Source organism: Pinus tabuliformis, chromosome 3_2 (assembly GCF_031772625.1).
Source record: "Pinus tabuliformis cultivar Carrire ecotype Pingquan chromosome 3_2, CPIR1, whole genome shotgun sequence".
Classification (NCBI taxonomy): domain Eukaryota; kingdom Viridiplantae; phylum Streptophyta; class Pinopsida; order Pinales; family Pinaceae; genus Pinus; species Pinus tabuliformis.
Window position 1 is genome coordinate 78269075 of NC_142302.1, and position 13335 is coordinate 78282409.

The 13335-nt window shown below is 44.5% G+C and overlaps 2 protein-coding genes across 6 annotated transcripts in view; one reads left to right on the forward strand and one right to left on the reverse strand.

Annotated features, from left to right (window-relative positions):
• Positions 1-13335, forward strand: part of LOC149179936 (ras-related protein RABC1-like) — a 510646-nt gene that overhangs the window by 284212 nt on the left and 213099 nt on the right. The gene's annotated exons all lie outside the window — the stretch shown is intronic.
• Positions 7857-9454, reverse strand: LOC149179938 (uncharacterized). The gene is made up of 2 exons (XM_089418080.1): positions 8347-9454; positions 7857-8224 (listed from the first exon to the last, which is right to left on the reverse strand). Exons 1-2 carry the CDS (start codon positions 8878-8880, stop codon positions 8015-8017), a joined length of 744 nt encoding a protein of 247 aa, XP_089274206.1. The 5' UTR covers positions 8881-9454; the 3' UTR covers positions 7857-8014.

Below are 13335 nucleotides of genomic sequence, written 5' to 3' on the forward strand. Positions count from 1 at the left end.
GGAGGCTAGACGACCCAGTTGGAGGTGTTGACCCTACCGCCTACACCTACCTACAAGTTAGTGGGAAAAGCCTTCAACCCCACAAGGTGTGGTTGGTGGCAGGGAACTCAGAGAAGGGGTTGTCACACTAATCCCAACTTTTCCGTCTAAGCTATCTTCTAGGTTAGCTAAGGGGGGTGGTCCCTAATGAAAAGTTAAGTTAAAAAAGATGTGAGTTTCTAGGAGAATTGTTAGAGTTAAATAGATTATTTCTTTAAGATTTATAAGCAAAATTGATATGAGCAATAACCATCAAAACATAAGATAAACATGAAATACATAAACAACCAGTGCCTTCAAAGTATTGCTCTTTAAGAAATGAAATTGTATTTCGCTTAAAATGAAGTGAAATGCTTTCAAATGGAAAGCCAAAATAATAAGTAATCCGTTTTCACTATAACACTCTCCCAGAAACTCACATCTTTTAACTTAAATTTTCATTAGGGACCACCCCCCTTAGCTAACCTAGGAGATAGCTCAAACGGAGAGAGTCGAGATTAGTGTGACAACCCCTTCTCTGGGTTCCCTGCCACCAACCACACCTTGTGGGGTTGAAGGCTTTTCTCACTGACTTGTAGGTAGGTGTAGGCGACAAGGTCAACATGAGGCATTTTCAGGGGCCATCCAGGCTTGCGCAGGCTAGTAGTGCGAGCAACCGGTAGGTGGTGCGAGCAGGCCAGAAGGAGGTTAGGAGATTTGTAGAGGGAGAAAATTTTCTCCCAAAAATTTTGCTAGTATATTTTTCCGGAGAATTACCAGTGAGGCATCCAGATTATTGTACTCAAGAGTTTTGTTGTTGCATAATAAAATATAAACCATCATCTACTACACCGGTTTTCCCTTCGGGGGTTTTCTAGGGACATTAGTCCAAAATAACTAAGTTAATTGTGTGCATGAATTTCTCAGTTCTAGTTTAATTTTTTGGAGTTTATTTATTTTATTGTGAAGATTGCAGTAGTGAGCTATTTTTTATTTTCCCTTAAATATTTTAACAGAAGAAAAAAAAACTGCATCAGTTAGAAGAATAGTTTCCAGTTATTGCAAAGGTGGATTTTTCACATGGTATTAGAGTAAGTTGATCAGATCTAAAGCTTAGAGGCGAAAGATCAATAGATCGTGCAATTTCAGAGGGAGATATGAAGCATAGGGATCATATTTGTGTAGTTTCCATCCAGGCGTGCGAATTGCAGAGGCTTAGGCTTCGATTTCCATATCCAACTTGGGGAAAAGTTCGAATAGCCTTAGAAATAGAGTTTGCGGGCATTAGATTTTGCTGGGAAGCAGTTCCAGTGAGCAGATCGATTGATTCGTTGAGTAGGTCCATCAAATCTGGGTGTAGAATATTTGCAGCAAGGATTGCAGTTGCAAATCTGCACAGGAGAGGAAAAGAAAAACACACACAGTGAAGAGATCTTCAGATTTCTTCAGAGGGGGTTTCCAGTTTCTAGTTTCCAGGAAGAGATCCATAATTTCCAGCAGTAGGATGCCATAGCAGACTTTCTAGCTAGTGTAAGTTTCCCAATTGAGAAGCTGCAGTGCCGAAAAATGATTTTTGGAGGCAAGTAAGGTAGATTTGCACATTCCAGTGAGGGGTGCGAGTAGTAGACAGAAGACCAAGCAGAAAGAAGTTCTAGTCTGCAGATTACTTGAGTTTCTATAATGTTCCTAAGTAGGAATATGGGTGATATTTAAACAAATAAACAGTGTAACAACATAAAATTAAAAACATGCATTACACATCCATGGAAACACTGTAAATTTAGAACTGCTGAGCCATATATTATAAAATCTGAGAGCAATAGGTACAATATAAATGAAGTGGTGCACCTGGGCTTGTCTCAAGGACAAGCTGGACTAAACCCAGGTGATGGAATAACTGAGATGATGGTCGTTTAGTTGTTGCACCACTTGCACTGTGCTGTCCCAGCAAAACTGTTGATCTGCTGACTTCGACTTGCTGGAATGTGCCCAAAAACCGCCCAGAAAATTATATCCTTTTAGCGTTAGACTCCTTGGACAAAACCCAGAAAAACCCAGAAGGGAATTTCTCTGATTTTGACTTTGGATTTTCGGCCTCCTTGGAGCCTCTCCAAGATGCTACAACCAAATTTGATTTGCAGGAAACAACCTGCAAATCCCTCTTAAAATACCCCTAGAATGCTGTGTTCACTTGTATTTACTAACTCCTTGCTCCCCGGATGACCCTGGTCCAGATGACTGCTCTCCCTGCACCACAAGTTTGTTGCTACAGGCCTCTGCGTAGTACCTTTGTCCAGGACTTCGACTGACTGCTGCGTTGGTCTAGTTGGCTGCTACTCCAGCAAGGTTACCCTTTTTATGCTGCCTCCTCAACTCTCGACTCTCCCAGCATGTTGTGAATCCCTTGCTGATCTATTATCGGCTCTCCTAGCAAGCTGTGAATCCCCCTGGTTGATTTCCAACCCCTCTTGCGTGTTCTCTCGCTGCCCAAGAATACGCAGTTCCTCCCTGGGCTGATGGATGAATGAATTGTAAAACGGAGCTGAAACTCCTGCAACCTCTGTGGAACTGCCTCCCTAGGGCGGGAACGGATAGTCCCCCGAAGTAGAGGATGAATCTTCCCTACGGAAGACTCGTGGCTAAACAGCTGGTAGATTCGCTAAGTAGCAGAGTGTACAAAAGAAAGTTTGTTTGTCAAATAATCAAGATGAATGCAAAATGAGAGTTGATCTCTCTTTATAACTCCTTGGCTCCCCTTAGCCTCATATGTGCCCCTCCATCCACCCATTTGATTTTCCCTCCAAGCATATCAAATGGCTAATTCGAACTCCTATGTGGGTGGCCCCCACATTCCACTAGCAGCTAAATAAAGTCGATTTGGCCCCTAAGTCCCTAAGTCGAAAGTGTGGGGCCCTCTTCCTTAGTAAAAAATGTGCAAAATTGTGTAGCAACACCCTGCTACTAATGTGTTTGAGAAGGGACATGACAGTTTCACAGAGATGGCCATAGCAGGACTCAAGGATCAAGACAGGCTTGACAGAGCCTCTAACTTTGGCATATTGAAGGCTAGGATGACTTTCCTGTTGGATGAGTATGGACTGAAGGAGTATGCAGAGAGTGTTATTGTCGTACCAAGAGATCCTCAACAACATGCAACCTATAAGAAAGAAATGGCTAAGGCTAAGAGGATGATCCTAGATGGGGTTCGTGATCATATTGTCCTGCATATTGCTGAGAAGAATACAACAAGGGAAACGTGGGAAGCCGTGGTCAAGGTGTATGAGAATCCATAAGAGAATCGGAAGATGATTCTCAAGAAGCTGAGGACCACCAAAATGCAAAAGAGAGAAGGCATTACACCCTACCTCACCGGATTCAGAATGTCAGAGATGAACTTGCAGTCATTGGAGAAAAACCATCAGATAGTGAGCTAGTTAGAACAACTCTCAATGGTTTCACCAAGGAGTGGCATACTTTCGTCCAAGTTATTTTTGGGCGAGATATGCTACCTAGATGGGATCATCTGTGGAGTGACTTCACTCTGGAGGAGATGAGACTCAGCCTTGTGAATGGTTCTACCAGCAATAACAACAAGGGACTGAAGGAGGAGGAGGATGAGGAAAACGTGGCCCTTGCAGGTAAGGGAAAGGCAAAGAAAGGTCCTAGTCAGGGACAAGGCTTAGGAGGAGGCGAGAGAAAGAAGAAAGATTTGTCAAAGATCAAGTGCTTTGGGTGTGGTGAGTATGGCCACTATGTCACCCAGTGTCCTCAAAGGAAGAAGGACAAGAAGGCGAAACAGGAGCAGGCAACAACTTCAACAGAACTTGATGAATTAACTGCTAGATTGGAGGAGTTTGCATTGATAGCGACAGTACCTCCAGGTGGAGGAGGAGCTTGATACTTATGCATATCAAGTTGGGGCAGGGTCTAGTGCAACAAAGAGATCAAACAAATTAGTTCCAGATTGTTGCAGCAGGACCATCACCTTTGCTACAGGGGTCCACAATATTCAATAACAAGATTCAGTGTTAGTAGAGCTAGCTACAATCAGTTGCTCGATAGACAGTTGCAAAGCTAGTTGCAGTGGCACAGTGTCAGTAGATAACAGTCAGATAGACAATGGCAAAGCTAGTTGCAGTATGCAGGTGCAATACCAGCCAGAAGATTCCCAACATAGAGCTATGCATTCCAATTTCCAGTGCAGGAGGACAGTGCGAGTTGCCAGGAGGGAGCATAATGATTTCCCATTAGGAGATTGAGACTTAGAGGGAGCAACCTTATGGAAGCTAGCGCTTTAGGATCTGGAAAGATCAGACTCATTCTTGCAATATTTGTAGTAGCAGTACAGAGGTAGCAACAGAGCAGTAGCAACAATAGTGTGAGTAGATCAGAGATTGCGTAGTAGCATGGTGGGCAGTATTCTCTTCACAATGATTTCTAGTGACAGGGAAAATGGTCAGCTTGGAGAAGTGGAGAAGGTCAGTTAGACATCATCAGTGTGACATTTTCCAGGTGCAGGAGAGTAGTATTGGTGGAGAGAGCACCTTCCTCACTAAGAGGGAGTGTTAGTTTTTGTAGCATCGGACAGGTGTTCTAGTCTCGATTTATGTCTAAGAGACAAAGGAACCCGAGACCTCTAAGACCCAGAAAAGGTTTCGGGAGAAAATGTTGATTTGGGGTAGCATCGGATGTGCTCTAGCCATGAAAGTTGGTGGAGAGGCTAAAGCACATGAGATCTTCAAGACCCAGAAATGGTTTGGGCAGATTCTAACCGGTTTAGGAGATATTAAAATAATTAATATTTTTAATGGAGTTCCTAAGTCTAAACTTAGGAAAAATAAAATATTAATGGGTATTAATATAAAATTGGGTTAGAAGGTTCCAAAAGACATGGATCAAGCCAAATCTAATCTTAGCCATTGATTAGAGATGTAATCTCGACCGTTGAAGGACCAACAGGAAAAGTATAAGAGGAGGCTTGAGGGTCAGTTGGAGAACACACCGAGTGATCGGTCATTCGATTTTTTAGAGCGGGGTTTCCTAAGAAAAGTCGAATCAGTGATCAGTTGCAGCGAGGGGCAGTGAGTACGAGGCAGAGAGGCAGAGATAGTACCGAAAGACTAGCTCGTAAGCAGAGAGAGGTAGACGCTGAGCCAGAGAGAGCCACGCAGAGCTAGCAGGGACTGCGTAGAGGGCAGAAGGGCCTGCGTCATCCATGCAGAGGCTGCAGGAGTGATGCAGGGGGCCGTAGAGGCTGCACAGTGCCTTAGAGGGCCGACGCAGAGGGTTCCAGGCTGACGCTCAGCTTCAGAGGTTGCTAGAGAGGGTTTCGTGGGACAGATTTTCTGAATATTTGCTTCCGAATAAAGAGGTATTACTGCCGGATTATTTTTTCTATCGGTGGAGCCAATTTGGCACCTAGTTGTACTCAAGGATAGACTGCATAATAAAATAACCCTCAAAATTGCTGCACCGGTTTTCCCAAGTTGGGTTTTTCCGGGGACGAGTTGTCCAAAAATAACAGTGTCACTTGTGTGTTTGCTATTTCTTTCAGTTGTTGATCTGTAGATGGTTGAGACTGTATTGTGTTTATTTTGATGTTTATATGTTTAAATAACTTGTTCGTAATTAACAAGTAGGAGAAATAAACCAAAGAATATAGTTAAAATTTCTAATGGGTAATACTTAGAAATTTCAACATGGTATCAGAGGATGGTTGCAGATCACAGGAGAGCTGAAGGCACCAACTGAATCAGATCATTTGCAGCAGAAACAGTTGTCCCCAGTGACAGACGTTGTTCCTAGCAGAAAGCGGCGGAGAAGGGTTGACACAGAAGGACTGCGTCATTAGTTTGGACCAAAGAGAGGTCAGTGCAGAGGCTGAGGAGGGCAGAAAAAGGCTCACGAAGAGCCACATAGAGACCAGGAGGGTTGACGCAGTTGGCTTGAGAAGCATTTCAGCCAGTGCTAGGATTGCGCAGAGCCTAGAGGCTCAGTCCTTCGGTTGCTGGAGCTTAGGAAATCGTGGGCAGTTTGCGAGGAGTGAAGCTGGTGGGGTGTTATTGCTACCGAGACAGAACAATACCTAACGGGGCAAAACCAAGGTAGAGGGAGTCGCTACCGAGGCGGATTTCTAGCCAAGGAATCCAGATCAGTGTTGCAGGTGCACAGGAGATCGGAGAGGTGCGACTCGACGGTTGGCAAGAAAATTTCTAGGAGGGAAATCGAGTCTCAAAGGGAGTCTAGAAGAGAACTTCCAGGAGGGAAGTCGAGACTCAAAGGGAGTCGAAGAAAGAACTTCCAGGAGGGAAGTAGAGACTTAGAGGAGTCGAAAAAAGAGCAAAGAAATGGCCATGAATGGACTGAGGGATCAGGAAGGCCAAGATCCTGTCCATTCTAGATAGACATCGCATCAAGGCCTTCGCCTTGAGAACAGTGGCTATCCCAGTTGACCCGGCTGATAATGAGAAGTACGAGGAGGCAATGGCCAAGGTAAAATGCATCATCCTTGATGGGGTCAAGGATCATGTGGTCCAACATATTGTCGAGAAGGATACGACAAAGGAAATGTGGGACACCTTGAAGACGTTGTACCAGCATACTTCCGTGCAGAGGAAGATGTTACTTGAGAATCAACTGCGGTCATACCAGATGTAGAAGGGGGAGCAGATAGATCACTTCCTCGGTAGATTGAAGGAGATCTGGGACCAATTGACTTCCATAGGGGCCACGCCGGATCAGGAGTTGATGGTGAGGACCGCTCTAAACGTAGTCTCCGAGGAGTGGGAGACATTTGTCTAGAGCATTTTGGGCAGGGCGAATCTTCCAGATTGGGAAGAATTGTGGGCGGCTTTTCGCCAAGAAGAGATTAGAAGGCTGAGCAAGACGGGAAGCAGCAGCAAAGGAGTCCAGATCAAGAATGAAGAGGAAGAGGATGTAGCTTTGGCATTTGCAGGGAGGCAGGAGAAGAGGAAGAAAAAGGACCTCTCCAAGGTTAAGTGCTTCAACTGTGGGGAACTGGGTCATTATGCGAACCAGTGTCCGAGGAAGAAGAACAAGGGAGAGGTGTCTAACTCCAAGGCAGCGCCAGCGAAGGCGGAAAAGGAGGTAGAGGAGGATGACGATTGTGCCATGAGTGCTCATGTACCTCTAGAGAAGAGGTGGGAAGACATCGCGCTGTAGTCAAGAAGACTACAGGCGATGAGGGGCAAGATCCTTTAGGTACCCAACCTCTTGGATTATACCTTGCTACGGGAGCCCCGAAGAGAGAGTAGTAGGATTGGCGGATGTTGGTAGAAACAGATGCGGATGAAGCGACAGAGAGTGCTACAATGTAGAAGTCTTGAGCAGCGTAGGCTGCAGCAGTGCAAGAGGCACAGAGAGGGTTGCAACAGTGCAGGATGGCACAAAGAGGTTAGTAGCGGTGCGAGAGGCAGGGAGTTGTTGCAGCCAATGTTGCACGAAGCGGGAGCGAAGCGGAAGCGGAAGCGGGAGCGCGGAAGCGTCATTTTCCAAAAATCTAGGAAGCGAAGCGTCCGCGGAAGCGTCTGCTATATATATATTTTTTTTTATATTTTTTTGCATTTATACTCAAAACAAACATCCCAAATACCAAATTAATTGTAGAAGACATGAAAACATGCATATTTTTGCATAAATCAAGATAGATATGGCATCCATGATTCCATTGTAGTTACTAGTATGTACAACAATCATCTATATTCTAGCTATTACAAACATACATCAAATTTTTAAGCATATTATAAAACATAAAACATTTAAGCATATTATAAAACATAAAACATAGAGCATATTATGATTTATCTAGCAAGTGAGCAACTGTCAACATTTGTCATGTCCAAAATTCAAATAATAATGTTTACAAAATATGTCACTTGGTCACCGCCAAGCCAAAAAGGTTCAAAATTCAAATTCACAAGTCTACAAGTCTAATGAGTAATCTATGACAAAAAGTAGTAGATTGTGAATATATCTACTAATCTCTCCTCCTTCCACCACGAATAGAACGTGATGGCGGGCCTCCACGTGGTGGCAATGAAGAAGATGGTCCCTGTGTAAGTCGTGGCACTGAAACTGATGAAGAAGAACCCCCTGCTGTTGGTGTTGAACCATGGAACCTAGGAACCAAGGGACCAGATGGGGGTGGGGGTGGGGGTGGTGGCATATCAACACGGTCATCATCATCCTAGAATCGCTCAAAAAATTCATGCAAAAAAAAAAACACTAGTTAACAAAAAAATTAAAAACATGAATTAGAGAAATGCTTTATAAGGGAAAATTGGAAAATTCATACCACAATGGACATACCTGGATAAGAGCATCCTCTAATTGCTCTAGTCGCAACACTCCATCCTCCAAATTGGGCTCCTCTGGATTCTTGTCCCAAATCAACAAGTCTTTATTAGACTTTGCATCTTCACAGTAATGGGACAACAATCGCAAGTTGTAATGAACATAAACCAAGCTCTCTGCCCGGTCTAAATTCAACCTGTTCCTTTTAACACTGTGGATGAAAGAATAAGAGCTCCAACACCTCTCTGCAGAAGAAGTGTTTACCACCTGTGATAGCACCCGCAATGCCAAACTCTGTAGAAGTGGAGTACCCCCTCCATGCATGTTCCACCACTCAAGAGCAGAAAAAGTCTCTCGATCTTGAATTGCATGCATGCTCCCAAATGGACCAGTGTTGAGCGTATAGTTGCTCACCTGTCTCCGTACCAATGCAGCCTCCTCCTCATCAGGGATTAATTTACTCAATGCAGCCATATATTTTTCGTGAACCTCTCTATCTTGGTGTGGTTTTTTCCTGCTTCCCCCCCAGGTGCTGGTGTTGAAAGCCATGATGGATGATAGTATTTAGGTGTCAAAACATATGCTAATGCATGCAATGGAATATTTAGCATTTCCCATCGGTTTTGCACCTCTACACGAATATAATTGTACAAGGTGGTATCTCTAGGCTCAACAATGTCTTTAATCTGCCCCAACATGCTATCCATTTGCTCATACACCTCCCCAATTACTGGTCGATCTGAATCTGCAAACTTGATCATGTAATAAATTGGTTTGGTGAATTGCAAAACATATTTAACCTGTGACCAAAAGTAACTGTCAAGAACAGTGTCCTTGACTGCATTAGCACCATCTGAGTCAGTGTTAATTTCATCCCATGTTTCAACACACACCAGATTAGTTAAAGCTTGTCTCACCCTCACTAGCCGCCTAAAGGTGAGGTAATAACTAGCAAATCTTGTCTTTGCAATTTTAAGCAATTGCAACTTGGAGTAAGTGCCATAGAAGTAGTTTACCCTTGTATGCCCTGTGATGAATTTAATGAGCTGCTTCCCTTTCCTGTAAACCTCAGCAATCCACCCACAATCTTTGTGTTTCACAATATCATGCATCAAAAGGTTCAATGTGTGAACCAGGCACCCAGACCAAAAGATGTGTGGATGAGTACGCTCAATAATTTTTCCTGCTGCCTTACAATTTGCTGCATTATCTGTGATCACTTGAACCACATTATTCGGACCAACATCTTTGATTGATTTCAATAGGAGATCTGCAATGTTTTGTGCAGTTGCACTGATGGAGGAGGAGTCATGACATGCAATAAATACTGCACCACTAGAAGAAACACCAAGAACATTTATCAAATGTTGGTTTCTAATATTTGTCCACCCATCTGATACAATGGATACCCCAGAATCCACCCACTCATGTGTAAAACGTGTCAAAGCTCTTTGAACCTTAGCTTTTTCTCTTTCTAATAACACTGTTCTAGCTTTCTCATAGTTGGGGGCCTTGTATCCTTTTGGGGCTTCATTGATGGCCTTTACCATGTCATGCCAATAGGGAGAGCGAAGCACATTGAATGGTACACCGCAAGCACAAAGAAAACGGACTATCTTTCCATCCACATCATCCCTCCCAGCAACATTAAGGAAATCCCCTATTGTTCTTCTACCTCCAGAGGTTGCAAAAGTACCATGAGGAGATGGGCAACTACCAAATTTAGAGGTTGCACTTGATTCAGAATGAGTTTTTTGTTTCTTGTTTTTTCGTTGTGCAGCCATCTCTATTTGGATGTATTTTCTTCTTTCTTCAGTTGAAATGTTTGGGCAAATTTGTACCCCCACAGAACCCTTTTTTTCATCACTGTCCAGCACCCCACAAAGATGCCTCCTCAGACGGGTATATGAACCCGTATATGGTTTTCCTCCATGACAACCATGAGGGCACACAAATTTGTAAGATCCACCACCCTTTCCCCCATCAAGTTTGGTCACATAGTTCCACAAGGGTGTTGATGTACCTTTCCCATCTTGTGCTTCAGTGTCCCCTTCAAGTTCATCCCCTTCCTCTTCAAACCCTTCCTCCTCATCATACATTGGGTCACTACTATTAGGACCAAGTTCATCCCCTTCCTCTTCCCCTCTATTCCTCACCCTTGCCATCATTAAAACCAAGAGTGGAATGATACATAGAAGCCAAAAGAACACCATCTTGGAATATGGATATAGGTGGTGGACAACCTGTAAATAAAGGAGCAAGTAGAAACAATGGGAAAGAGTATGAGAGGGAGGAGAAAAATACAATTTTTTTTTCAAAAAAACAAGGGAGTTTGGGGTTTGAACTTACCTCTTTAGCTCTTGTAGATGAAGTCCTCCAAGCTCTTGCTCCAAGCTCCTCCTCCTTCTCCTAGCTCCTCCTTCTTCACTCCTCCAAGCTCTCCTCTCTTCTCCTCTCCTTTCCTCTCTTCTCTTCTCCTCTCCTCTCTTCTCTTCTCCAACTCTCATAAACTCAAAGTGAGAAAATGAGGAATGAATGGGAGCTTTATGCTTTTCATTCCTCACCTAAACTCACCCTAACCCACCCCCTCATTGCAAGTTAAGTTAACTTTTAAAAAAAATTAAAAAAAATTTAAGTTTAAAACCGAGCCCGCGCGGAAATTTCCGGAAGCGCTCCGAAGCGCTCGTGAAGCGTGCGCTTCCGGGCCCGAAGCGTGGCGCTTCCGGAGGCCCGAAGCGCCCTCCGAAGCGCGGATCGGGGGCAACGCAACCCAAAAACCAGGAATCGTTTTAAAAATTCGGAATCGCGCTTCATGAAAACTGGAATCGCGCTTCGGCTGGAGGTTCCGGAACGCTTCCGTACGGGACGCGATTCCGGCCTAGGATCCGGGGGGGGGGGGGCGCTTCCTGCAACTATGGTTGCAGCAGTGCATAGGCAGTAGAGGGAGCACTTGATAGCAGTAGAGAGAGCTTCAACATCGGGAGTGTTTCTAGCCTAACAGGGATGTCAATAGTTGGGTGGATCAGTTACTTATTTCTCAGTAACTGAGTTGCAGTGCAATAGCGGTTAGCAGTAGCACGATGCAACATGATGAGAGGGGGTTGCAGTGCAGATGTAGTGTTGGGAGAAAGGACCAGCAACAGCATGGATGCAGAGGGAGCTACCGTATAGATGCAGCAGTGGCAGTGGCAGAGCCATGGGTAGCAGTACAGGTTGCAACAGTGCAGCGGATGTTGGACGGGAAGGCCTAGCATCAGCATAGGGACCGGTGCCATATAATCAAAGTGATGCTTAGTATGGACTATTACTAGAGCACAGTCCTCGCTAAGAGGGAGTGTTGATTTGGGGTAGCATCGAATGTGCTCTAGCCATGAAAATTGGTGGAGAGGCTAAAGCACATGAGATCTCCAAGGCCCATAAATGGTTTGGGTAGATTCTAACCGGTTAGGAGTTATTAAAATAATTAATATTTTTAATAGAGTTACTAAGTCTAAACTTAGGAAAAATAAAATGTTAATGGGTATTAATATAAAATTGGGTTAGAAGGTTCCAAAAGACATGGATCAAGCCAAATCTAATCTTAGCCGTTGATTAGAGATGTAATCTCAACTGTTGAAGGACCAAAAGGAAAAGTATAAGAGGAGGCTTGAGGGTCAGTTGGATAACACACAAGAGTGATCAGTCATTCGATTTTCTAGAGCGGGGTTTGCTAAGAAAAGTTGAATCAGTGATCATTTGCAGCGAGGGCAGTGAGTACGAGGTAGAGAGGTAGAGATAGTACCGAGAGACCAATGCAGAAGCAGAGAGAGGCAGACGTTGAGCTAGAGAGAGCCACGTAGAGCTAGCAGGGACTGCGCAGAGACTGTAGGGGCCTGCGTCATCCACGCAGAGGCTGCAGGAGCGACGCAGAGGGCCGTAGAGGCTGCGCAATGTCTCAGAGGGCTGACGGAGAGGGTTCCGGGCTGATGTTGAGGCCAGGAGGGCTGACGTTGAGCTTCAGAGTTTGCTGGAGAGGGTTTTGTGGGGCAGATTTTCTGAATATCTGCTTTCGAATTGAGAGGTATTACTACCAGATTATTTTCTATGTCGGGTGAGCCGGTTTGGCACCCAGCTGTACTCAAGGATAGACTTCATAATAAAATAACCCTCAGAATTGCTACACCAGTTTTCCCAAGTTGGGTTTTTCCGGGGACGAGTTGTCTGAAAATAACAGTGTCACTATTGATTTGGGGTAGCATCGGATGTGCTCTAGCCATGAAAATTGGTGGAGAGGCTAAAACACATGAGATCTCCAAGACCCAGAAATGGTTTGGGCAGATTCTAACCGGTTTAGGAGATATTAAAATAATTAATATTTTTAGTGGAGTTCCCAAGTCTAAACTTAGGAAAAATAAAATATTAATGGGTATTAATATAAAACTGGGTTAGAAGGTTCCAAAAGACATGGATCAAGCCAAATTTAATCTTAGTCGTTGATTAGAGATGTAATCTCGACCGTTGAAGGACCAACAGGAAAAGTATAAGAGGAGGCTTGAGGGTCAGTTGGAGAACACACCAGAGTGATCAGTCATTCGATTTTCTAGAGCGGGGTTTGCTAAGAAAAGTCGAATCGGTGATCATTTTGTAGTGAGGGGCAGTGGGTACTGGACATAGAGGCAGAGATAGTGCTGAGAGACCAGCGAAGAGGCAGAGAGGTAGATGTAGAAGCCAGAGTAGGCCACGCAGAGCCCAGCAGAGACAACGCAGAGCCAGAAAGGCCTCTGTCATCCATGCAGAGGGCAGCAGGAGTGACGCAGAGGGCAGTGGACGTTGCGCAGTGCCTCAGAGGGCTACGCAGAGTGTCTGAGGCTGACGTAAAGGCCAGGAGGGTTGACGCAGTGCTTCATTTGTGTTGGAGAGGGTTTCATGGGGCAGATTTTTTGAATATCTGTTTCCGAATAGAGAGGTATTACTGCTGGTTATTTTTCTTTGTCGGGTGAGCCAGTTTGGCACCGAGTTGTACTC

What these genes read in the sequence shown, in the direction of transcription:
- LOC149179938 (XM_089418080.1), bottom strand. Translation starts at nt 8,880, where the DNA reads ATGGCTTTCAACACCAGCACCTGGGGGGGAAGCAGGAAAAAACCACAC. An exon ending in TAGAGGATGCTCTTATCCAG is followed by an intron (nt 8,225 to 8,346) that starts GTATGTCCATTG and finishes GAGCGATTCTAG; the next exon opens with GATGATGATGACCGTGTTGA.